General features: G+C 35.6%; 1 protein-coding gene across 17 annotated transcripts in view; it reads left to right on the top strand.

Annotated features, from left to right (window-relative positions):
* The window catches only part of CCDC66 (coiled-coil domain containing 66), a 78,592-nt gene that overhangs the window by 11,101 nt on the left and 41,582 nt on the right, over window positions 1-25,909 (top strand). For 10 of the 17 annotated variants that reach the window (XM_036082430.2, XM_036082431.2, XM_036082436.2 and 7 more), the window contains 10 exons: window positions 1,545-1,710; window positions 1,892-1,995; window positions 3,884-4,005; window positions 4,680-4,781; window positions 18,171-18,302; window positions 18,685-18,935; window positions 19,177-19,261; window positions 20,307-20,468; window positions 23,923-24,067; window positions 25,196-25,282. In XM_036082430.2, the coding sequence (XP_035938323.2) occupies window positions 1,545-1,710; window positions 1,892-1,995; window positions 3,884-4,005; window positions 4,680-4,781; window positions 18,171-18,302; window positions 18,685-18,935; window positions 19,177-19,261; window positions 20,307-20,468; window positions 23,923-24,067; window positions 25,196-25,282 (1,356 nt within the window). Of the gene's footprint in view, window positions 1-1,544; window positions 1,711-1,891; window positions 1,996-3,846; window positions 4,006-4,679; window positions 4,782-18,170; window positions 18,303-18,684; window positions 18,936-19,176; window positions 19,262-20,306; window positions 20,469-23,922; window positions 24,068-25,195; window positions 25,283-25,909 lie in introns of those variants that run through there. The other 7 variants (XM_036082433.2, XM_078076884.1, XM_036082444.2 and 4 more) reach the window with 7 other exon arrangements.

Here is a 25,909-nt window from a genome sequence, read left to right as displayed (position 1 = left end):
TTAAAATATTCTTTTAGAGAACATTCTTGTGCAAAATTACTTTCAATAAAAGCTATAATATGCCATATTTTAAGGTTAATGCTCAGAATATTACAGTCATGGTACCATAGCCTTAAGAAACCCAGTTCTGTGGACTCTAAAGATCTTAGTACAAAAAGATGTTGTACTTACTCCAAAATGTAGAAAGCTTTACTTACATTAAAAATAATTATATAAAATGTTGTAAAAAATCACTATAGTATTTCTAGTGAAATTGAAGGAACCTTTGAATATTTGACTTGAGTTGCTGAAAAGGATTATTTTCCTGGCCCCTCCATTGTACTTTTCCTGACCCTTAATCCATGCTAAGGATTGGCAGCACTATCTTTTTAACCAATATAAAATACAGACTTGGGGCGCACCTGGGTGGCTCAGTTGTCAAGCATCTGCCTTCGGCTCAAGTCATGATCCCAGGGTCCTGGGATCGAGCCCCGCGTTGGGCTCCCTGCTCTGTGGGGGGTCAGCTTCTCTCTCTCCCACTCCTCCTGCTTGTATTCCCTCTCTCGTGCTCTCTCTCTGTCAAATAAAATCTTTAAAAAAATAAATACAGACTTGGAAGGATTAGAAGAATGTTACAGGTCTTCTGTTTCATTAGGGCATTGTATTTTGTTTTTAAAAGCCTTCTGATTTCTTTAGCTTTGAGCTAAGGAATTAATGAGTAGAAATGTCATTAAAATTTTGTTAGGCTATAACGAAATAAATAAAAATAACATTAACAGTCACCAGGAAGAGGCCCCACAACTGATTTGGGGACCAGGTAGCTTCTATACATTCCCAAAGTCTTCAAGTTGGAGTAATTTGTCTTGGTCTAGATTATTCTTTGTAAAATGAGGGAGCTGGGTCTTTAAAGCTAGAATTGTAGCCTAGAGAACAAAAAATAAAAACTTACTACGTATAATGAGAGAGAATATCAATATCAACAAAGTTGAAGGCAGAATTTGTCTGATCATATAATGACCTGCATATTAAATACACTTTCTCCTCATTGGGAAAACTAGCACATTAAGAAGCCTTAGGACAATTTCTGAGCCAAGCATAGGAGCCTGTGTAAAACATTTGGAATAGATACAACGGAGCGTAGAGACAGTGGTCCATAATAAGTTTTCATTGATTTTCCAGCTAAATGAGAAAAATAAGGACAAGGTAATGAGTTTTTCATAAACCTATTTGCATTCTTTAAGTTGTGATTGGTGTTTTATATTATTTGTAAAAATACTGTTAGCAAGAGTAAATGGAAGTTTTTTTGTTGTTGCTTGTTTGTTTTCATATTAGACACAAGAGGTTACATAGCAATGGCCGTATCTCTGGACCATTTAACCTCTGGGCTCAGTTTCCTTTTTTGACAAAAGGGAATCATAATACCCACTGAAGGACTGTTGTGAGAGGTGAATACTTTGGTAATGTGTAAGGCAGTGTTTTAAAGTGTGTAGCAGTATGCCAAAATAAGGTATTGTAATACATGCAATTTTAGTGTTCATTTTAAAACACGCATTTTTACCTCCTAGGTCAGGGCAGTCTACGTTTAAACAGTATTTCCAGTCAGCCAGAGGATGAGAACGTTATGGGAGTATTCCAAGAAACTGAGGCTCTTTCATCTGTCCTGGATGAAAATAAATCTGTTTTAAATAAAAATCAAGAGACATCTAAGCAGTATGAGCAGAAAATTGCCATGTATGTAACTCATATCTATTATTGTGGAGTCATCTTGTGAAAATGGTTTTGCTTTTCCTTGACTTTTCATGTGAAATATTTACTCTGAAGACTGAGAGCTATTTGAGTTTATTACTTAATATTTATGGAGTAGCTTGTATAGAAACATACAAGATTTCTGTTATTTTTTGTGTTGTTTTAGAGAGAATGTATGGAAACCAGCTGACATATTCAGTACTCTGGGGGAAAGAGAACGTGACAGAAGTTTGTTGGAAGCAAAAAAAGCCCAGTGGAAGAAAGAGCTTGGTAGGTAATTATTACACCTTTTATTATAGTTTTGTTGCCTTAAGGAATATATATTGAGGTTGAACTATATCTTTCAGTATGATACCATAAAAAATCTTGTTTTATAACATTTGCTATCTAGACTAGTTTGCTGCAATATGTAGAAAGCTTTGTGGTTTTATATTCCTTTAGGTTGTGTCTTTTTGTCTGGTAGTCTCTTAGTGTGTACAGGAGACCAGAGGTGAGCAATAAGTATTAATGTCATCAGTATCATTCTGGAGGTCAAAGATTCCTAAACTTTTCTCATTTCCTGAGAATCCATTTTCATATTTTTCCGTTATAGAAATCCTATGGATATAAAGATGGTTTTATTTAAAAATAGACTTCATTCTTTAAAATAAAACATTCTGATCAAGAATCATTAATATGGTATCAGTAAGTATATTCCATACTAAAACAAACTTACTGCTTTTTATCAGCCTATAGACCTTATAATAAAAATTTATCATTTCTGTTAAGGTCTTAAAATATTGATAGTAACTAAGAAACTCTTCTTCTTGGACTAGACTTAATGGTCTAGGTGTCAGAATTTGGAAAATATGTGAAGTAGCAGTTGTACTTAAGAATAGCTGTACTAGGGGCGCCTGGGTGGCTCAGTCGTTAAGCGTCTGCCTTCGGCTCAGGTCATGATCCCAGGGTCCTGGGATCGAGCCCCACATCAGGCTCCCTGCTCGGCGGGAAGCCTGCTTCTCCCTCTCCCACTCCCCCTGCTTGTGTTCCCTCTCTCGCTGTCAATCTCTCTGTCAAATAAATAAATAAAATCTTTAAAAAAAAAAAAAAGAATAGCTGTACTAAAAGCATAAAGATGGGCTTCACCCTCCACTCAACTAGGAAGTCCTCTGAGGTAGTCATAATGCTGCTGAAACAGGTGATAGAAAAAAAGAGATAAGCAGAAGAAATTGGGAATGAATTGATGTTGGAAGTAAAGGTAACAAAAGTTTGAAGAAATTAAATGTATGGTAGCAATATCTGAAGGTTTGGAGATTTGATGTGTGTGTATCATACTTTCAGTTTTAAATATTTTCTTTCAATTCAAATTTTCCTTATCAAACTGTAATACCAAACTTCTGAAGTTGGTTGGAACTACTTAGAAATGACTGAAGTGTTTTATGCTGTATTATCTAAAAAGTTTGCTTTCTTTTATTTGATCCTGTTAAAACAAAAGCACATCTCTCTTTGTTGAAGTCATGCTTTCATTAATATTCTTGAAATTTAAGTTTATACATCTCTAAATTTTTAAGAACTGTTGATGATTTGGGGCCTAGTTTTTATATCAGTTTGTTAGACACAAGATTTTGTTTTTTTACTCTTCAGCAGTTATGAATAATAGTGGCTGACATTTATTACATATTTATTTTGTGCTAGGCCTTGTACTGAAATAGACACTATTCTTATTTTACAGAAGAAGAAACTGAGTTTTAGGAAGGTGAACAGCAGTTTGCCCACAGTCACATAGATAGGAAGTGGTTGAACTTGTATTTGATTCTAGGGTTCTCTGAATCCAGAGGTTTATCTTTTCAGTCTCTTATTATAACTGAATGAACATTACAGGACAGTAGAACCTCATAATAATTTGCATAATATAAAATATGTTGTTCTGAAAAATTTGATTTTTATTGCTAATTATAATAAACATTTTATATCCATTTGTGCCATACTTGTTTGGTTCTGATTAAATGTTTTATTCCTTATCTCTTAAAATTCTTCTCTGTCTTGTGAGTTAATCTCCCTAAAAAACAATTTTGATTAGATCTACGTTGGAGTCTGCGCTCTTTAAGGTCATGATTTGTTTACATGATTTTTTTTTTACAGTTTTTGTACATTTTTTTAAAAAGGACATTATTTACAGATGAACAGGTTGCTTTAAAGAAGAAAGAAAAAGAAGCTTCTGAAAAACGGAACAATCCGTGGAAAAAATTCGAAAGTGATAAAATAGTATGGGAAAAATTTCAAATTCTTGACCAATCTAAGGTAAGAGTATCAAAATGAAGCATTTATGGAATATAAGACATCTTTTTTTTTTTTTAAAGATTTTATTTATTTATTCAAGACACAGAGATACAGAGAGAGAGAGAGAGCATGAGCAGGGGGAGAGGCAGAGGGAGAGGGAGAAGCAGGCTCCCTCCTGAGCCAGGAGCCAGACGTGGGGCTCGATCCCAGGACCCTGGGATCATGACCTGAGCCGAAGGCAGATGCCCAGCCATCTGAGCCACCCAGGCGCCCCTGGAATATAAGACATCTTAATTTTACTTTTTAAAATGCTAAGACGTGTTCATATCATAAAGCTTTTTAAAAATTATTTTTCATATGTTACTGTAAAACAATGTTATTTTGAATTTAATTATGACCTCATCTGGTCTCTATTTGGCATTCTGTAAATTATCTTACTATGTACGTGAGTGTAGAGGCCTGAGGCACCTCGTTTAGGCTCTTGTAAAAGAGCTCTGCAATTTTTTAGATGACCACGAAACTCTAGCACTGACATTGTGGTATCTGCCACAAGGTTATATCGAACATAAGTGATTACTTATCAAGCATAAGTACACACCAGGTGTCCCTTAGGTAGTGTTTTAGTGACCTTTAAATTTTGCCTGTGTTTAATATTATACAGAGAAAAAGTACCTGTGTTTTCTCTTTGATTTTAGACTTATGCTAGCTCTTCCAGCATTCTCTCACAGTCTCCCATTCAGATAACAATGGTCCAGGCTGATGGGCACCCACTACCTAGAGCTAGTCAGATTTTAGAGGTAAGTCATAAGTGTCATTACTTTGAATATATAAGCCCTTTAGTACTTGATCTTTATATTACCTATTTTCCTTGAAAGAGTGGACTTAACTACCAGTTAATTTTTACTGAGTGAACTATGCTCAAATTTAAAGAAGTTATGAACTGTTTCTTTTTTATATATATAGTAATTATTTCTTCCTAGTGAACATTTACATTTTAACAAATGTACTGTGAAAATAATGTAGTAACCTAAAGGGATGATTCTGATGGGAGACATTTTCAGCACTGATAGATTTCTTATAGAAATCTCTAGGTTAGATTGTTTGCATGGCTTTCATGGCTGTTTGTTCTGCTCTATATAGGGCTGACTTGCCTATGTGAAAGAGTTTTATAGTTGTTAATAATTTTACATTAACAAAAGGAATGAAATCTGAATTGTACTTTTCCACATTCCTGAAAGCACTTTGACTATTGAAAGGCAATAAATTAGCCTTGATAGAAGACATTTTGCAAACATCCATCGTTATGGATGATAATTTTTTTAAGTGGGGGAGGGGCAGAAGGAGAGGGAGAGAGAATCTTAAGCAGGCTTCCTGCCCAGTGTGGAGCCCGATGCAGGGCTTGATCTCACCACCCTGAGATCATGACCCAAGCCAAAATTAAGAGTCGGACACTTAACTGACTGAGCCATCCAGGCACCCCTGGATGATAATTTTAAGTGTAAAGTTTAAAAATCGATGCATGCAGATACTACTAAAAACTACAACTAAAACTATTCATGAAGTTGGTAAGAATCAGTTGTTAGCTTATTTACATTTCAATATTAGGATTGAAGAATATTTAATACTAAAAATTTTAAAGTATTTCCAGTTAGCAAAAAAAATTTAGGTTGAAATGTTAGTATATCATTTATATTGCTTAATTTGCGCCATCTGTGAGTAATTCATACTATGATTGTTAATGCAAATAAATAGCCATTTGAGGTGACTTTTAGGTGTTTTTACATTTTGTATATATTTTTAAATGCTAGCATACATCTTTTTTTATAATCCAAAAAAACCAATAAAATTATATTTTGCAGTAGAGATGGGAGTTGGGGATGGGAGAAGGACTAGAAAGTAAAACACACACTATAAGGCTGGACAACCAATGGTTAAAGAGTATGATTATCTACTCATTCTCATAGTATTTAAATGCAGTTTTTATGCATTTATGTATGCATGTGGTAAGATATTGGAGAGATGCTATTGAGGGGAAATGAATTTAACCGTATAACTAAAAAACCCCCCTTCTTAAATGTCTAAAAACAGTTGGTTTCAGAAATCCAAGCCATAGCCAGAACTATTTATATTATTTGAATATCAAGTTAACCTTTTCATGTAATTAAGAGGAGCAGAAATTTAGTTGGAGGCAGAGTCACCAAGGCCAATTTTGTTAAAACACAAGGTAATGCATATAAAGTGCTTAGAACAGTGACTGACAAATAGCAAGTGTTCAATGAAGGTTTACTCTATTTGTAACTTACAGAGCAGATCCATCTGGGGCTATGAGACTGTTTAGGGTCAGTCATCTCACCAGCTTCCCTTCCTCTCTTTTCTTGATTCTCAATCTTACCCCTCCTCCCCCAGTGGAATGGCCCTGTATTCTCATCCCTGTATTGTTCAGCCCATACATTCTTTTTTACTATGTAATTTTCAACTACTTTTGTGTTTAAGTTTCTTATTGCTACCACCATACCATAGTTCTGCATTTGGCCAATAAAAAATTCTATTTTTATTCCTTTTTAACCTTTTTTTTTTAATTGTGGCAAAATACACAAAACATAGAATTTACCATTTTAATAATTTTTAAATGTGCAGTATAGAGGGATTAAGTACATTCACATTGTCAGGCAGCCATCACCACTATCCACCTCCAGAATTTTTTCATCTTTGCAAACAAACTGTATCCATTAAACACTCCCCATTTTTCCCTCCCCCTGACTGCTGGCAACCATTCTAATTTGTCCATGAATTTGACTATTATAGATACCTTTAAGTGGAATCATGTAATATTTGCCCTTTTGTGTCTGACAAAGTTCACTTACAATGTTTTCAGGGTTCATCCATGTTGTAGCATGTATCAGAATCTCATTCCTTTTTAAAGCTAAATAGTATTTCATTAAATATATAACAACTACATTTTGTTTATCCATCCAAATGTTGATGGACATTTGAGTTGTTACCCCTTTTTGGCTATTGTGGAATAATGCTGCTATGAACATTGGTGTACAAATAATCTCTTTGAGGCTTTGTTCTCAGTACTTTGGGTATATACCCATAAGTGGAATTGTTGGATCCTATGGTATTTTATATTTAAATTTTTTGTTAAATTTTTACCACTTTTCTTTTCTTTTTAAGAAGAGAGTGGGGGCGCCTTGGTGGCTCAGTCGGTTAAGCAGCTGCCTTCGGCTCAGGTCATGATCCCAAGGTCCTGGGATCGAGCCCCGCATCCGGCTCCCTGCTCAGTGGGAAGCCTGCTTCTCCTCCTCCCACTCCTCCTGCTTGTGTTCCCTCTCTCGCTGTGTCTCTTGCTGTCAAATAAATAAAATCTTTAAAAAAAAATAAAAAAAGAGAGTGTTTTTGAGAGAGACAGACACACCCAAGCCGGTGGGGTATGTGGGGCAGTGTGGAGAGTGGAGGAGCAGAGGGAGAGGGAGAGAGAATCTTAAGCAGGCTCCACACCCATTGTAGAGCCCCATGCAGGGCTTGATCTCGTGACCCTGAGATCATGACCTTAGCTGAAATCAAGAGTTGGATGCTTAACTGACTGAGCCACGCAGGCACCCCAGATGTTTACCAATTTTCATATGGTAATTTTATGTTTAACTACTATACTGTTTTCCATAGTTGCTACACTATTGTACATTTCCATGAGCAGTGCACACGGGTTCTGATTTCTCCACATTCTCACCAACTTTTTTTTTTAAATAATAGCTGACTTCTAATAGGTGTAAAGTAGTAGCTCTTTGTAGTGTTGATTTACATTTCCTTTAATGATGTGTAATGTTGAACATTTTTTCATGGCTTATTGGCTATCTCTATCTTTGGAGAAATATCTAAGTTTTTTTGCCCATTTTTGAATTGGGTTGGTTTTTTTTTAATTGTTGAGTTGTAGGCATTCTTTATAAATTCTGCATACCTGATCAGATATATTGTTTGCAAATACTCTGTACCATCTTCATGTTACCTTTTCACTTGCTTGATTGAGCCCTTTGATGCACAAAAGTTTTTAATTTCGATGAAGTCCATTTTATGTTTTTTTTCCTTTGTTGCCCGTGCTTTTGGTGTCCTAAGAAATCATTGCCAAATCTGATAGGGAGCTTTTCTCTTATGTTTTCTTCTAAGAGTTTTATAGTTTCAGCTCTTAGTTGAGGTCTTTGATCCATTTGGAGTTAATTTTTCTATGTAATATAAGATATGGGTCCAGTTTTATTCTTTTCCACATTTTGCATTGATATCCAGTTTTCTCAGCACCATTTGTTTGAAAAGATTGTTCTTTCCTAATTGAATAGTCTTGGCACACTTGTCAAAAATCATTTGACTGTGTGTGTGAGTGTTTAATTCTGGGCCCTCCATTCTGGTCCCTTGTTCTGTATGTCTCTTTATGTCATTGTCTCACTGTTTTAATTCTCATACCTTTGTAGTAGGTTTTGAAAGCATGCATTCTCCAGTTTCGTTCTTTTTCAAGATTGTTGTAGCCATTCGGGGTTTCTTGAGATACCATGGGAATCTTAGGGTGGATTTTTTTATTTCTATAAAATACATCAAGTTTTTCATAGGGGTTGCGTTGAATCTGTAGATCGCTCTAGGTAATCTTGACAGTACTAAGTCTTTTGATTCATGAACACAGAATATCCATTTATTTGTGACTTCTTTAATTTCCTTTAGCAGTGTTTTGTAGTTTTCAATGTACACATCTTTTGCCTACTTATTACTAGGTATTTTATTCTTTTAGGCGCCTTTTTTTTTTTTAAGATTTTATTTATTTAACAGAGAGTGAGAGAGGGAACACACAAGCAGGGCTAGTGTGAGAGGGAGAAGCAGGCTGCCTGCTGTGCAGGGAGCCCGATGTGAGGCTCAATCCCAGGACCCTGGGATCATGACCTGAGCCAAAGGCAGACACTTAACGGCTGAGCCACCGAGGCACCCCTTTTTTGGTGCTATTATACGTGTAATTATTTTCTTAATTTCCTTTTCCCAGATTGTTCATCGTTAGCATATAGAAATGTGACTGGTTTTTCTGTGTTTGTTTTGTATCCTGCAACTTTGCCAAATTTGTTTATTCTAACATTTTATTTTTTGTGTGGAATCTGGAGGGTGATGATTATTGAGTGGCACATGAATTTGTTGTGGATCCTTCTGATACTATATTGTTTTCTTAATGAGTAGATACTTAAAATACTGGTCTGCATTAATAAGACATTCATATGTATGCATAATCATAACTGGATAATGTATCATTTCTTCTTTTGACTTTGACTTAAAAATATTATGTAATATTTCTGGCATGCAAGAAGATATAAAGGATAATACAAAACACATTTCTACCCATGTCCTGTCCCAGGAACAGCCCATTATAACATAGTTTAGAGTTTACGAATTTTTATGGATTTCTATCAGTAATGGGACAAGATTTTTTTTTTTCCTTAAGATTTTATTTACTCATTTGAGGGAGAGAGCACAAGCAGGGGGTACGGCAGAGGGAGAGGGAGCAGCAGGCTCTCCACTGAGCAGGGAACCTGATGCGGGGCTCGATCCCAGGACTGTGGGATCATGACCTGAGCCGAAGGCAGATGCTTAACCAACTGAGCCACCCAGGCATCCAGGACAAGAGTTTTTAAAAATATAGGTTACAACCCGGTAGAATGAAAATGGAATACATAGAACCTTTATATTCCTTCTGTTATCAGTTTACTTTAGAATCCTGGGAATAATGTTTGTGGATTATGATGCTCTTCCCACAGCAGAACTGGGATGTGACTAAGTTGTAATCTAGTCCCAATTCATTGATGGCCTTATTTCAGAACAAAGAAGTACTATAGCCTGACCAAAATGAGCCAGTACTGGCCAGAGCCTTTGCCTCTCTACACAGGCAGTCTTGGAATCAAGGGAACTCTATCTCAGTTCTCCAAAATTGAACTCCCTAGAAAGAGACCTCCCTTATTCAAAACTAGGTGGGTCTCTTTGCCTTGCCGAGAAACATTTAATAATTAACCAGAATAAGGAAATGGAATTGTTTAAAGGCTTGTTAGGCTCCAAGAAGTATACTAGGCACTTCACAGACTTGTGCATCCAGTTTTAGAATAAGAGGCCAAATTTACTAACACTTAAACAGGTGTGCAGGAGAGCACTAAGAGTAACTTGCACATCCTGACTACCCATAACAGTAGACCTAGATAGATCTTTGTTCAAGGAGGGATAAATAGGGGGGAAAAATGGAGACTACGAAAATATTCACACTAGGGGCTAGGCTCAGCTTCTCCCTCTCCCACTCCCCCTGCCTGTGTTCCCTCTCTCGCTGTGTCTCTCTCTGTCAAATAAATAAATAAAATCTAAAAAGAAAAAGAAAAATATTCACACTAGAACGGGGGATATTCCTGCTAAGTACTCAGGAAAATCTCAAATAAGAAATATGCCTTATTTTTGTGAAATAGGACATTTTTAAAGAAAACATAGACTTAGTTTTTATTTATTCTTATCTTACTCCACAAAGGACTCGAAGTGATTCAAGACATCCTTATACAAGAATAGGTCCAAGATGAGAGTAGTAGAAAACTAAGAATACAGTAGAAGGAAAGAAAAAAGAAGTAAATCACAGGAAGAAGAAATCAGTGTGAGGACACTCCATGAATATAGATGGAATTTTGTTTTTAAAGATTTTATTTATTTGAGAGAGAACACAGGTGGGCTGAGGGGCAGAGGAAGAGGGAGGGGGACAAGCAGACTACCCCCAGAGCACAGAACCTGACTCGGTGCTCAATTCCAGGACCATAAGATCTTGACCAGAGCCGAAGTCAGACACTTAACTGACTGAGCCACCCAGGTGCCCCAAATATAGATAGAATTTTAAAAAGAAATGAAAAGTCTGACAGAAGATTACAAATAGCTTATAAAGATACAACCTTGAATGATAGGTTTTTTTGAAGAAGAAAACAGCAAATAGATAAGTATTAATAACAGGTATCAGAGAAAAAACTTCCTAGACCAGAAAAAAAAATTAAGCTAAATAAATAAAAGAGGCTGATTTGAAGATACATCCTGATAACTGTTAAAATTTCAAGAACAAGTATAGACTTCTTCAAGCATTTAAAATAAGACAGGGAATAAAAATCAAGTTAACCTTAGATTTCTCCTCTGTAGATAATAGAACACTGGGGCAAAGAATTTAATGCCTAAACAACACGTTCACGTGTAAAAGGAGCATAAAGTTATGTTCAGACCTACAAGAATTTATAAAATATTCCTCCCAAGGATCTTTCCCTGATTTTTTTTTTTTTAAGAAGTTTTTAAAGATTATTTCTGCTTCAGAAAAGTGAATCAGAATTAAAATACAATAAGGAATTTGTGGTTTAAAAAAAGGGGGAATATATAGCTGACACAGAGTCTCTAAGACTTTGTTAAATAAGACAAATTGCAAAACAATACATATAATGTAACCATTTCTATGTTTAAAGGAAAAGTGGAAGACCTATCAACAAATATGCATACATAAAAGAAAGCAGATTGTTGGCATTAAGTCTGGTGAAGAGTAATGGAAGCAAAGGGGAACTTTCCGCTTTTGTTTTTTATGCTTTTGTTTGTTTTGTGCTTTATGCTTTTGTGTTGATGTGTTGCACGATCTCTCTATAAAGACAGAGTTAATTATGATTCTGAAACCCAGATAAAGGTTAAAGAGTGTAGAAAGCAGGGATAACCACTAGCTTAATTATAAATAGAATATCTACTAATGTAATCTGTACAACAGAAAACAAAAAGGTCAAAAATCTTTTATTTAAAAGCAGAGGTAGGAGAACCCCACAGACCTGCTGCTTAAAAGAGATACACTTGAAATAAAATTACATATTATTAAAAATAGATTATATAAGCCAATCAAAATTAAGAAAAAAAAAGGCAAAATTGCTAGTAATTTTAGAAACATTACTTTGGGAGAGAAAGCTGTTAACTTATTTATTTTAATGTAGGCTCCATGCCCAGAGTGGAGCCCAGCACGGGACTTGAACTCAGGACCCGGGATTAAGACCTGAGCTGAAATCAAGAGTTGGATGCTTAGCCGACTGAGTCACCCAGGCACCTCCATAATAAATTATTTTTTATAAAAAGTAGAGTCAATAACCAAGAATAATATTTTTGTGATTCATGAGCCAAAAATAAATAGGAGAAATTGAGGCACATTTTTACTAGGGTATTTCAGAGTATTTGGACAATAATAGTATCAGTAATTCTATTTTCTACAAATACACCTATCAAATTTTCAATGTCAATAGAGCATTTACAAAATTTGCTATAATGTTACAAGAAAAACATAACCAAAAATTAAAGTCAAGCAGAAAATATTGACAAATAAGCTTTTACAAACTTAAAAATACTAAGATCCCATGATCTCAAGATACTGAACCTTGGTTGTAAACTGCTAGTACCTCCCATTAAGGTCAGTTCCTAAGATACTGGAAAAATGAGGGAAGGATACTTTCTTGGTTTGTTGGATTGGTAGGTAGCCTGTGGTAGAAGTTAACCCAGTATCTCTGTGGGAGACGAAAATAGGAAATGAATTGTTGGAATCCTGTTCTTGTTAACATGCTTACACCCCATCCCCTAATGTCATTGTCTTAAAAAGTGCCTCACCCTACATTTACCGTAAGTCAGATCTCTGTTCTAGCTGTCCTCTAGAATAAAATTCTGGGCCAGTCCTTGCTTAAATCTTACTTCTTTGCAGGAACTTGGAAAATCAGGTGGAGACTACTCTGTCCCTTCCTGTTCATACTCACTTGTCTGGTGAATTACAATTACAGTCTAAGGAGTGTTCCCAAAAAAGAAGCTCTGAAAGTAAGGGAAAGTGTTACAAATGAGAACATGGAACAGAGACAACCATGCAGAAAATTTAGGTGTGAAACATACAATAAAGTGTAACATACAATAGATGAGAAATAGTGGGAATGATAGAGCTAGGGAGTGAATAAATAATTGGAAAGCCATATTTAGAAAATATCTTGAAAAAGGAAAGGACAAATAGGGAAAAAAATTTTAAGGCAGTATGAGAATGAAAATAGAAATGCTGACATTCCCTCCAAACAAGAGGGAAATTTGGAGAAGAGAGGAAATATTTGAAAAAGTAGTTGAGATCGGTTTGTTAACTGACCTCAGATTTAAAGGGCTAGAGAGCACCCCAGAAAGAGAATAAGGAAAAACCTCACTACACATACTAACCTGAAATTTAAGAATATGGAAGAACAAGAAATTCTAAAGGCTGCAGAAAGAAAGAACAAGCAGTATATAAAAAGAACAAGGAAGAGCTTCACTTTTTTTCGGCAGCAACACTGGGTACAAGATAATTATGCAGTCACATTTTCAAAGTTGATGGAAAAGAACTTAAACCTTAGAATTTAATATCTAGCGAAACCATATTTGAAATAAGTGTAGATAATAAAATATCTCAGACATTAAAGTCCTCTGAAGATTTTTATTAAAAGGTGACATTGAAAACAGTTTTGAATGAAGTGCTTAACCAAAAAGGTAAAAATTAATTACAAAATTAAGCTGCAAGAGATTTGTGATTATTTACCTTGGTAGAGTTGATTGTTGTCTTTATAAAAAATATATTGTAGCCATTGAGGTTTATCTGAGGCACGATTATTGCTAATTGAAAAAATATATCCTTAATAACTGAAAGGTCTTGTTAATACCAACCTTGATGTGTTGGCAGAGGAAGGCAAGATCAAAGGATATGAGAGCATATTAAAGTTCTTATTAGAAGATGATATCTTCAATGTAAAAAATTTAAAGAGAGCCTTAAAAATAAAGTGGGATAAACTGAAATGTAAGATTAAGATAGAAATAGGACCAAATACATCAATAAATATAATAAATCTAAGTGAACCAAAACTCCAAAATTGAGTTTTGAAAACCAAAATTTGAGAACCAAAATTAAGAAAATTACTGATTAGAATAAAGAAATCTAGATACTTTCTAGAATACAAGACACACTTAAAGCATAGGAATACAGCAAGGTTGAAAACAATAGGATTTAAAAAAAAAGAAATGCTAACCAAAATAAAATTGTTACTGCTACACTAATAAAATAAGACAAATCATTATTAGGGATTGTGAGGGTTGTAAATATGGATAGAAGATTTAGCATATCAAGAAGGTATAGTAATTTTTAACATGCGTGAACCTGATAAAAGATATGAAGCAAAAGTTGGTAGATTCAAATAAATAAAGACTTCAATATCTGAATTGAGAAATTGTTAAAACTGCAGAGAAAATTTTTTTTAAAGATTTATCTATTTATTTTAGAAAGTGAGAAAGAGCATGAGTGGGAGGGGCAGAGGGAGAGGGAGAGAATCTCCAGCAGAATCTGGGCTGAGCATTTAGCCCAATTCAGGGCTCGATCTCACAACCCTGAGATCACAATCAAAGCCAAAACCAAGAGTCAGATGCTTAACTGACTGTGCCACCCAGGCACCCTAAAACGGCAGAGAAACTTAAAAATTATTTAAGCAGAGATTTCAGTGTAGAAATCAGCAAGAACAACAAGTTGGTCCTAGTTAATGTATCAGGTTCTTTGTTCAACAATTGGGAAATACTTTTCTCAGGCACACATGGATATTTACAAAAAGTGATTTGTGTTAGGACATAAAGGTTCAGATAAAATTTAAATAGCTATTGTAAGATCTCTAACTACAAGTAACTTAGAAGTTACTAACAAAAAGTTTAACTACTACATACATATTTGGAAGTTAAAAATAACACTGAGTAACTTGAGTAAAAAAAAACTATAATGGAAATCACAAATACTTGGAACAAAATGATAATGCTTACACACCAGAAACACATCAAAAATTCAAGAGAGTGTATTAGAAAAGAAAATCTTTTAAACAGTACGCTAGGTGTCCATCTTAAGTTAGAAAAAGGAACAATGGAATAAATTAGAAGAAATCATGAAAATAGGGGCACCAGTCATTAACATACAAAGACGAAAGTTGCCTGTTTTGAAATAAAAAATACATCTCTAAAAAAGACTGGTCAAGAAGATAAAATTACGAGAGAAAATGGCATAATTGCAAGTAGAGAGTAAATCATTAGTGAATATCTTATGCCAACAATTCTGAAAACTTAGGTGAAATGGAGAAATTACTGTAAAAATCATAACTTAAAGTAACGGACTTAGGGGCACTTGGCTGGCTCAGTTGGTAGGTAGAGCATGTGACTCTTGATCTCAGGGTTGTAAGTTTGAGCCCCATGTTGGGTGTAGAGATTACTTAAAAAAAAAAAAAAAAAAACTGACTTAAAAAGAAACAAAAAGCTTGAGTAGTCTTGTTACTGTTAAATGTAGATCTGGTTAGAAAGATTTCCCCAAGGGACGCCTGGGTGGCTCAGTTGGTTAAGCATCTGCCTTCGGCTCAGGTCATGATCTCAGGGTCCTGGGATTTTTTTTTTTAAAGTAATAATATGACTAAGATAGATTTTTGCTAGGAAGTTAAGGAAATATTTTAAAATCCACAAGTATATCATTTTTTTTTAAGATTATTTATTTATTTATTTATTTGAGAGAGAGAGAGCATGAGAGGGGGGAGGGTCAGAGGGAGAAGCAGACTCCCTGCCAAGCAGGGAGCCCGATGTGGGACTCCATCCCGGGACTCCAGGATCCTGACCTGAGCTGAAGGCAGTCGCTTAATCAACTGAGCCACCCAGGCGCCCGCCACAAGTATATCATTTTAATAATGAAAGAAAATATCTGGGGGTGGGGGGCGCCTGGTTGGCTCAGTCTGTTAAGCATCCAACTCTTGATCTCAGCTCAGGGCTTAATCTCACGGTCGTGAGTTCAAGCCCCACATTGGGCTCCATGCTGAGCATCAAGCCTACTTTACGAAAAAAAAAACAGGTGCACAAAAAGCATTTGACAAGATTTAACCCCAGTTCATTAAGGAATTGCCTCAGGAAATTTGTCTGAAGGAATTTCCAACTGAGTATTTAAAAAAGAAAAAAACACGTTGGGAAAACTGGACAGCTACATGTAAAAGAATGAAACTGGACCACTTTCTTACACCATACACAAAAATAAACTCAAATGGATTAAGGACCCAAATGTGAAATCTGAAACCATAAAAATCCTAAAAGAGAGCACCACAGGCAGTACAGCAGCATTATTCTAATCTGTCTCCTCAAGCAAGGGAAACAAAAGCAAAAATAAACTATTGGGACTTCATCAAAATAAAAAGCTTCTGTACAGTAAAGGAGACAACAAAACTAAAAGACAACCTACTGAATGGGAGAAGATATTTGCTAATGATATACTTGGTAAGGGTTAGTTTCCAAAATACATAAACAACCTAACACACAAAAAATATAATCCAATTTAAAAATGGGCAGAAGGCATGAACAGACATTTCTTCAAAGAAGACATACTACAGATGGCCAACAGACCTATGAAAAGATACTCAGCAGTACTCTCAGCATCAGAGAAATGCAAATGAAAACTATAATGAGATATCACCTCACATCTGTCAGAATGGCTAAAACCAAAAACATAAGAAACAACAAGTATTGGCAAGGATGTGGAGAAAAAGGAACTGTCATGCGCTGTTGGTGGGAATGCAAACTGGTGCAGCCACTGTGGAAAACAGTATGCTCAGAAAATTAAAAATAGAACTTCCATATGATCCAGTAATTGCAGTACTGGGTATTTACCCAAAGAATATGAAAACACTAATTTGAATGGATGGGTGCACCTTATGTTCATTGCAGCATTATTTACAATAGCCAAATTATGGAAGCAGTGCAAGTGTCCATTTATAGATGAATGGATAAAGAAGATACGGTATATATACAGTGGAATATAACTCAGCCATAAAAAAGAATGAAATCTTGCCATTTGCAACAACACGGAGCTAGAGAGTTTAATGCTAAGCAAAATAAGGCAGAGAAGGACAAATACCATATTATTCACTCAAATGTGAATGTAAAAAACAAATGAACAAATTAAAAAGACAACCTGAAAAAAACAGACTTGAAACCAGATCTGGCTAAATCAGATGTAAGAAACAGGTGACAGAATTCTAAGGTGATTGAGTGCTATGTTGAGAATGTCTTGTAAGGAGTTCAAAAGGGCCATTTGTTTTTCTTTTCCATTTTCATCTCTAAGATAATATTTTTAGAGCTAAAATTGTTCAGTTACTTACCTGAAGGTAATGCTCCTTTTGAAGTGGTTCTTTTAGGCTTAAAGAAATGTGATGGTTTCTTTCTCTTTAAAACATGTAAGAATACATGAGATACTAAGATTTATTTCTTTTATATAAATATTTCCTTCTTTGATCAAAGCAGTTGCTTGTAAACCAGGAGCTTTGCCATTGTTTCAGGCAGAAAGTAACATCAGGTGTAGTGCCATTGTAGTATTCTGTCAAACTATTTTTTAAATTATGTCCTGCAGTTATGCCATATAAAAAAGTATTTGTTGCTTAGCTTTTGCCTTTCAGGACAGTTTGAGTAGAATTTATTCTTTTTGTTAGAGCATACCAAATTCTCATAAAGTAAGAAGCAACAAATTTTTATGCTACTGTTTAATTTTTGCTTTTTTTTTTTTTTTTTAGAATTCAAGGACTTAACCTGAACACAATATATTTTTCTTATTGAAACATCATAGACTGTGATAGGGCTTATAGCAGTAGAAATAGAAAAGAGGGATAACCTAGAGAGACGTCATGATTCAAGAGAGAAAGCCTCTGGCTCTCTTTCATCCTCCTGGCTCTTGGTCCAAAGGCAGTATTTGTTGTATTCTGAAGCCAAATGTAAAACAATATTCATCTATTTTAAATTATCAGTAACTCCCTTCAAAGTCTAAAGACTGTATTAGGATAGACTTTTGAAAAATCTTATAATTATTTTAGAAAAATTTATTTTTCATTAGAAAATTACTTTTTTACATTTAGTTATTCTGCTGTTCTCTACTAGTATATGTTACAAATATGATTCTGAAAATTGGAATACATCGTGTTTAATTCTTGTATAACTCAGAATTTTTGTTTACGATTGTTGTTCCCCTTAGAGATAAATACCTTTCTGCTTAAATCTGTATAAATTTTTGGCAAGATTGATAAAGTGGTTAGAACAAGAGAGCTGCACTTTAGCTAGTATTGGTGACTGTTGTTTAGGAAGCCGTACCACTGGAGCACCCTTTCAGTGCCATGAAACAAGAACAGCAGAGGAAATGGATTGAAGATTTGAACAGGCAAATAGAAGATGATCGGCAAAGAAAAATAGAGGAAAAAATTACATCTTCAAAGGTAACATGTGGATGATACAAAGGGAAGAAATAATTTGAGTCTTTAATCATAAACCTAAAAGTATCCTAGAACTATTTGACAGGACTACAGTATTCAAATTATTACACATTTGCTCTTGCAAACCTTTTATGGAATGCATTAGTAAGTGCTTTTGCATAGTTTCTTAAAACTAGCTTTTTAGGAATTTCCTAATTCTTTGAATTTCTTATATTCTTCATGTTATCTAAGTATATATGGAATCAGTAAAGAATATAACTTAATTTTTATGATGCTTATTCTGCTCTATGGTGACTTTTAAAAATGGTGTTTGATTATCGTTTTAGGACTTTATACATGAGAACAATTAGAAAAATTCTTAGTAATTCTTATTTATCATGATTAGGGTGAGGAACATGACAGATGGGCAATGCATTTTGATTCATTAAAGAACTATCCTGCTTCTCAGTCTCAACTGTCCTCTCGGTCAACACACAACCAACCAGAGTACTTCTGTGTCTCTCCGGACACTCAGGAACTGGCTGATATCAGCAGTGTTTATACACCTACGACTGGAAGTCAGGTTGAACCTTCAGAGGAGGAGCATATAGCAAAACCTGTTAGAGATAAGGCCATGGCAAACAGTCAGAAAACAAAGTAAGTTTTTTTTTCAGTATTTATTAATGTTTAAGAAAGTCTGTGTGCTTTATTAAAAGGACTGTTGTTATATTTATAATATGTGTTAATTTCAGGTTTGGTATTTTTCTTTAAAGTAGAGATGACTAGTGGATATATCTGAAACAAAAATGATTTAGCATCTTGTTAGGTTTAACCTTTTGGGAGTTTTGAATAGCTATCTTTTGGGGGTTTTGAATAGCTAAAGTGTTTATCTTGCCAGCTTTCTCCGTTCTATGACTGCTCTCTTGGATCCAGCTCAGATTGAAGAACGTGACAGGCGACGACAAAAACAGTTAGAACATCAGGTATTGCATTGTAAAATACGCTGCTTTGCCTTCTTAAGTAATAGTCATGGCCAGTGGATACCTAAATAAATGGAAATTAAAATTCCAATATAAATGTACAGCACAGGCCCTGTCCAGTCCTGTGATGAATCTAATTCTTACTCCAGCTGGCATTAATATTAAAATTATACTGATGCTGAGAACCAGACAGTATCACATAGTACAGCCAGCCACCTGCCTTCCAGAAGAGAAGGTCTTTAATATATAAGCTGTATATATGAAATGGCACTAAATCTTAAGTTAGTACTGGTTATTTTTTTCATTTGTTTTTAGTTCTCCTGAATTTTGTTTAGGATGAGAATTAGTTCTTTTAAGGGAACTATATAGGGCATTGAAGTAGAATTCTGATTGAGAAATCTAGCAGATAATATAAGAAAGGAGACTAAGATTAAAATTCTCTCCTAATTTTAGTCTAACACTAAAGGGACTTAAAATTCTAAATAATTCTTTAAAACCTCGGATACAGGGGTGCCTGGGTGGCTCAGTCGTTAAGCGTCTGCCTTCGGCTCAGGTCACGGTCCCAGGGTCCTGGGATCGAGCCCCGCATCGGGCTCCCTGCTCCACGGGAAGCCTGCTTCTCCCTCTCCCACTCCCCCTGCTTGTGTTCCCTCTCTTGCTGTCAAATAAATAAATAAAATCTTAAAAAAAAAAAATCCTCTGATACATGAAGAATTCGGTTTAATTAATATTATTAGTCTTAATCAGTAAGTGAATTACAGAACGTCTGCTACTTACCAGGCACTATGCTAAGTGCTGAGATTTTTTCTTCAGTTGTTTTTGGATTACTTCTTCTAACAGCCCTCCTGGTTGAAGAAAAAGCATATAGAATTTGAAAGGCGAGAGATGGGACAAATACATTGGAAATTTGACATTTTAACTTTACTTATATATGTAATACTATATTATATATTATCTGAGACTGAAACTTATTTTAGAAATACAAATGCTTCAAATGGATTTTTTAAATTTGTGACAGTGCTTTTTGTGATACATGATTTATGACTAGAAAGCCATCACTGCTCAGGTAGAAGAGAAACGCAGGAAGAAGCAGCTGGAAGAACAGCAAAGAAAGAAGGAAGAACAAGAAGAGGAGCGTCGCTTAGCACGGGAACGAGAAGAGATGCAGAAACAGTATGAAGAGGACATACTTAAGCAAAAACAAAAGGAAGTAAGTATATATTAAAAATTTTTTTATTGAAATATAGTTAACACGTGTTACATTAGTTTCAGGTGTACAACAGCATAGTGATTCAAGAGTCCTTTATGTTATGCTGTGTTCACAAGCATACCATACACACTATTATAGTAACCATTGACTGTATTCCCTGTGCTGTAGCTTTCATCCGCATGACTTGTTCATTTCATAACTGAAAGCCTATACCTCCCACTCCTCTTCCCTCATTTACTAACCCCCTTTTCCCCGCTACCAGTTTGTGGGTCTGTTTTTGTGTGTGTTTGGGGTTTTTTGTTTTGCTTTTCATTTTATCTTTTTAGATTCCACATGTAAGTGACTTTGTATGGTATTTGTCTTTCCCGTCTGACTTATTTCATTTAGCATCATACCCTCTAGGTCCATCCATGTTATTGCAAATGGCAAGATCTCCTTCTTTTTTATGGCTGAATAATACTCTGCTTTCTGTATATACCACATCTTCTTTATCCATTTATCTACTGATGGATGCTTGGGTTCCTTCCATATCTTGGATATTATAAATAATGCTGCAGTAAACATAGGGGTGCATATATCTTGTTTCCTTTGGGTAAATACTCTATAGTGGAATTACTGGATCATGTGGTAGTTCTACTTTTAATTTTTTGAGGAAGGTCCATATTGTTTTCCACAGAAGGTTATACCGATTTCCCTTCCCACCAGCAGTGCACGAGGGTTCCCTTTTCTCTACATCCTGACCAGCACTTGTTGTTTCTTGTCTTTTTGATATTAAGTAGGGGGAGATGATATAATTATGATTTTAATTTGCATTTCCCTGATGATTAGTGATGTTGAGCATCTTTTCACATGTCTGTTAGCCATCTGTATGCTTTGGAAAAACGTTTGTTTGGGTCCTCTGCCCTTTTTTAAAAATCAAATTATTTGTTGCGGGGGGGCCACTAGGGTGGCTCAGTCGGTTAAGTGTCCAACTCCTGATTTCAGCTTAGGTCATACTCACTGGGTCATGTCTAGCCCAGTGTGGAGCCTGCTTAAGATTCCCCCCCCCCCCGCCACTTCTCCGGCCCCTCTCCCCATTCATGTGCTCAGGCTCTCTCTCTTAAAAAAAAAAAAAAAAATCAAATTAGTACAGAGTTGTACTAGTTCTTTGTATATTTTGGATAGTAACTCCTTTTCACATATATTGTTTGCAGATATCTTCTCCCATTCAGTGATTTGTCACTTTGTTTTGTGGATGGTTTCTTTTGTTGTGCAGAAGCTTTTTTTTTAAATAATCCCAGCAGTTTATTTTTGCTTTTATTTCCCTTGCCTGAGGAGACAGATCTAGAAAAATGTTGATAAGGCCAATGTCCAAGAGGTTACTGCCTATGTTTTCTTTAAGGAGTTTTATGGTTTTAGGTCTCACAGTTTAGATCCATTTGAGTTTATTTTTGTGTATGCTGGAAGAAAGTGGTCCAGTTTCATTCTTGTGCATGTAACTGTCCAGTTTTCCCAGCACATTTTTTTTTTTTTAAAGATTTTATTTATTTATTTGACAGAGACACAATGAGAGAGGGAACACAAGCAGGGGGAGTGGGAGAGGGAGAAGCAGGCTTCCCGCGGAGCAGGGAACCCAATGTGGGGCTCGATCCCAGGACCCTGGGATCATGACCTGAGCTGAAGGCAGACGCTTAACGACTGAGCCACCCAGGCACCCCTTTCCAGCACTTTTTGTTGAAGAGATGTCTTTTTCCCACTGCATATTCTTGCCTTCTTTGTTGTAGATTAGTTGACCTTATAAGTATGGTTTTATTCCTGGGCTCTCTGTCTTCTTCTATTGATCTGTTTTGTGTCATTACTATAGTATTTTGAGTACTAGCTTTATAGCATGTATGGCTTGAAATCTGAGATTGTGATACCTTCAGCTTTGTTCTGCTTCTTCAAAATTGCTTTGGCTATTTGGAGTCCTTTGTGGTTCCATACAGATTTAAGATTATTTGTTCTATTTCTGTGGAAAATACTATTGGTATTTTGATAGGGATTGCATTGAATCTGTGGATTGCTTTGAATAGAATGGACATTTTAAGTGTTAATTCTTCCAATCCATGAACATTGGTAGTATTTATATTATAAATAGCATTATAGAGTAAAAATGGATTTTTTTTTTTTAAGATTTTATTTATTTATTTGACAGAGAAGAGTTAGCGAGAGCAGGAACACAAGCAGGGGGAGTGGGAGAGGGAGAAGCAGGCTTCCCATGGAGCAGGGAGCCCAATGTGGGGCTCGATCCCAGGACCCTGGGATCATGACCTGAACCGAAGGCAAATGCTTAATGGCTGAGCCACCCAGGCGCCCCCAAAATGGATATATTTTTAAAGGAAAAATAATCAGAAGTTGAACATTTGCATGTATTTTGAAATTTTGAAGTTATATCCGAAAACATTGAAGTTTTGCATTATAAAGGTTCTGAATGTAAGGGAGAAGCTAGAGAAGGTTTAATTATTTCAAGTGATCGGTTCACAAATGCTACATTGCTTGGGTTTCTTTCTCTGCTAAGAAAGGCCAGTACAGCGCAAAACAGAAGTTATCCATGTGCTTCATTTTGAAATGTTTTCTAAGCAATGATTATTAATAAATATTCTAGATGTGTTAAGAGAAATGATTGACCTTTCTGTTTGTATCCAATAGTGAACAGGAGCATATATTTGCAGTGATTGGCTGGGATTGATGATACATTTTATTACTGTGTTAGAGTTTTCCTGTGTGCTAAATAAGAGCCTTTTTAAATAAGGCTAGGAGAACATCTCTGTTAAGTGGTGCACACAGCATAGGTATGTTTGTGCCAAGTGCCATGTTTGAGCTGACCTGACATGAGCAAATCCTACAATGACGTATGATTGCCAAGGATTTGTGAGGTTGAGAGTAGAGCTAGAGCATAGAGCATTTCCCCTGGCCCTGGGAGATGGAGCCCAGAGCCTACATTTTCTTGATTTTTCCCATTTTCAGCCTTTACTCCACACTTAGCTGATGAAGCGGCAGATGGTCTGGGTTCTAATTTCATTATGTTGAATAGGTTGAGCCAACTACTGCTATGAAATAACTATATAAGTGAAAAAAATCAAAGTATCATTTTTTTGAATTGCAAGAAATGGCTATAAACCTTGTGTTTTACCTCTTAATAATCTATTTTTAATCTTAATGGAATTCTGATGGAATTGACCACTGGTTTTAGAAAGTTTGAAAACTTTAGTAACTTCAGTGGGTAAAAGAGTTCTTATATTTGTGATCTAATAGAGCTGTAGAATATAATACTAAAATGTAAGTTCCAGAAGGGAGAAACTTTGCCCTGTTGACTGTTCTCCCAGTATCTTGAATAGTGCCTGGCACATAGTAGGAGCTTATCTGCTCAGAATAGTCAAGTCTGTACGTGTTTGATAATTGTATTTAATAATTTTGTGCACTTCAATATTAACAGGAAATCATGACTCTCAAGACAAATGAGCTATTCCAGACAATGCAGAGAGCACAGGAGCTAGCACAGAGGCTGAAACAAGAACAGAGGATCCGAGAATTGGCTCAAAAGGGACATGACACTTCTGGATTGATTAAAAATCTTGGCGGTAAGCATTTCACTAGAATTTTACTTATAATATCTTTTGAAGAGATTTTAAATAACTGCCTATTTTTAATACCTTTAACACACCTATTGACTAAATATTGTTTAAGGAATTTCAGATCTTGAACTAAGGTAACTTTATAATGCTTATTTTATTTGGGAAATTGCCTTAAGAGTAGAACTAAATAATGTTACACTTTCCAGTAATCTTTTATGATGTAGGAAAGATGTTAGGGTTCGAAGCCGACAGCCAAGGAAGAATTCTTGAGCTGTCTTTGGTGCAAAAAGGTGGTTTTATGAAAGCATGGAGACAGGACCCCTGGGCAGAAAGAGCTGCACTAGGGTCATGAGGATTGGCCCATTATATACTTTCAAGTTGTGAGGGGTTAGGGATAGTGTAAGTTTCTAAGGAATTTGGAAGCAAGGTTTCCAGGACCTTGAGGGGGCTAGCTATTGTTGGGAAAAGGTCATTTATTATTGTCTAATAAAACCTTAGTCATGAGACCCTTCAGATATATATCAGTGGGTCTTATGATTGGGGGATGATTGCCAGCCTATATTTGGGGCGGGCGAGTAGAGATAAAGGAAGTTTCCAGAGGAATTTTTTTATGTTAAAGTAGACTTACAGGATCATGGGGGTCGGGCTAAGATTGCCTTTTGCCCTTAGCAAAGTGTCAGCATCCAGGCATTTGAGTTCCTAGAGGAATGTCACTGCCTATTTCAAGGACTTGTCAATGGGCTGTGAGTAGTAAGGAAATTTAATAATTTTTCTTCTGCCTTTGTTTCCCACATCATTTTACATAAATTTTCTTAATGTTTTGCTCACAGTAGGTAAAATGTATACTTTTTTTACCCAGTTTTTCTGGAGAAATCTATGAAGTGATCTCCCTATATTCAATAAGGGATAAAAATGCAGATCACTTTTTGTAAGAAAATTTAGGATAGCCCTTTTACATTTTTATTGCAGTGTTCACACTTACTAATTGCACTACAAATCTTGTGTGTATTTAGTTGCTGCTACACATACTTTCTGTTAATCTTCCTGAACTGTCATTATGTTGGATAATATAGTTCTCTTGCCAGTTGATAAAAGTGGAATATAATGCATCTACTAACAACATTTCAAATTTAGGACATGGCTTGGATGATGTCAGTGGTAAAAAGAATACATGTATCAGTTCTACAACCTTTCCCAAAAAGGATACTGCTGTACAAACAGGTATTTGTTTAAAAGTTGTGATTTGGTTTAAAATTTACTTAAAATTAATGTCACAGTTAGAATTAAGCTCAGTTTAGAATTGAGCTGTTTAAAAATGAAAAGAAATTCACCAAAGTTTTCAATAAGGATTAGAAAATAAAGGGATTTCTTGATTTTTAATTTCTCTGTAACAGCTTTATTGAGGTTTAATTCACATAGCATAAAGTTATTAACCCTTTTAAAGGTTACAATGAAGTGTTTTGGGTTTTTTTTCCTTCAAGTTTTTATTTAAATTCTAGTTAACATATATGGTGAAATTGTTTCAGATGTAGAATTTAGTGATTCATCACTTACATATAATACCCAGTGCACATCACAAGTGCCCTCCTAAATATCCATCACCCATTTAGCCCATTCCCCCACTCACCTCCCTCTATAACCCCGCAGTTTGTTCCTTTTTTTTTTTTTCCTTATTTATTTGAGAGGGGGAGAACGAGAGAGAGAGCAGAAGCAGAAGGGAGGAGCAGAGGGAGAGGGAGAAGCAGACTCCCTGCTGAGTAGGGAGCCTGACGTCAGGCTTGATCCCAGGACCCTGAGATCATGACCTGAGCTGAAGGTAGACGTTTAACCGACTGAGCCACCCAGGTG

The sequence above is a fragment of the Halichoerus grypus genome, chromosome 1 (assembly GCF_964656455.1).
Source record: "Halichoerus grypus chromosome 1, mHalGry1.hap1.1, whole genome shotgun sequence".
NCBI lineage: Eukaryota > Metazoa > Chordata > Mammalia > Carnivora > Phocidae > Halichoerus > Halichoerus grypus.
This window is presented reverse-complemented; position numbering and strand designations above follow the sequence as displayed.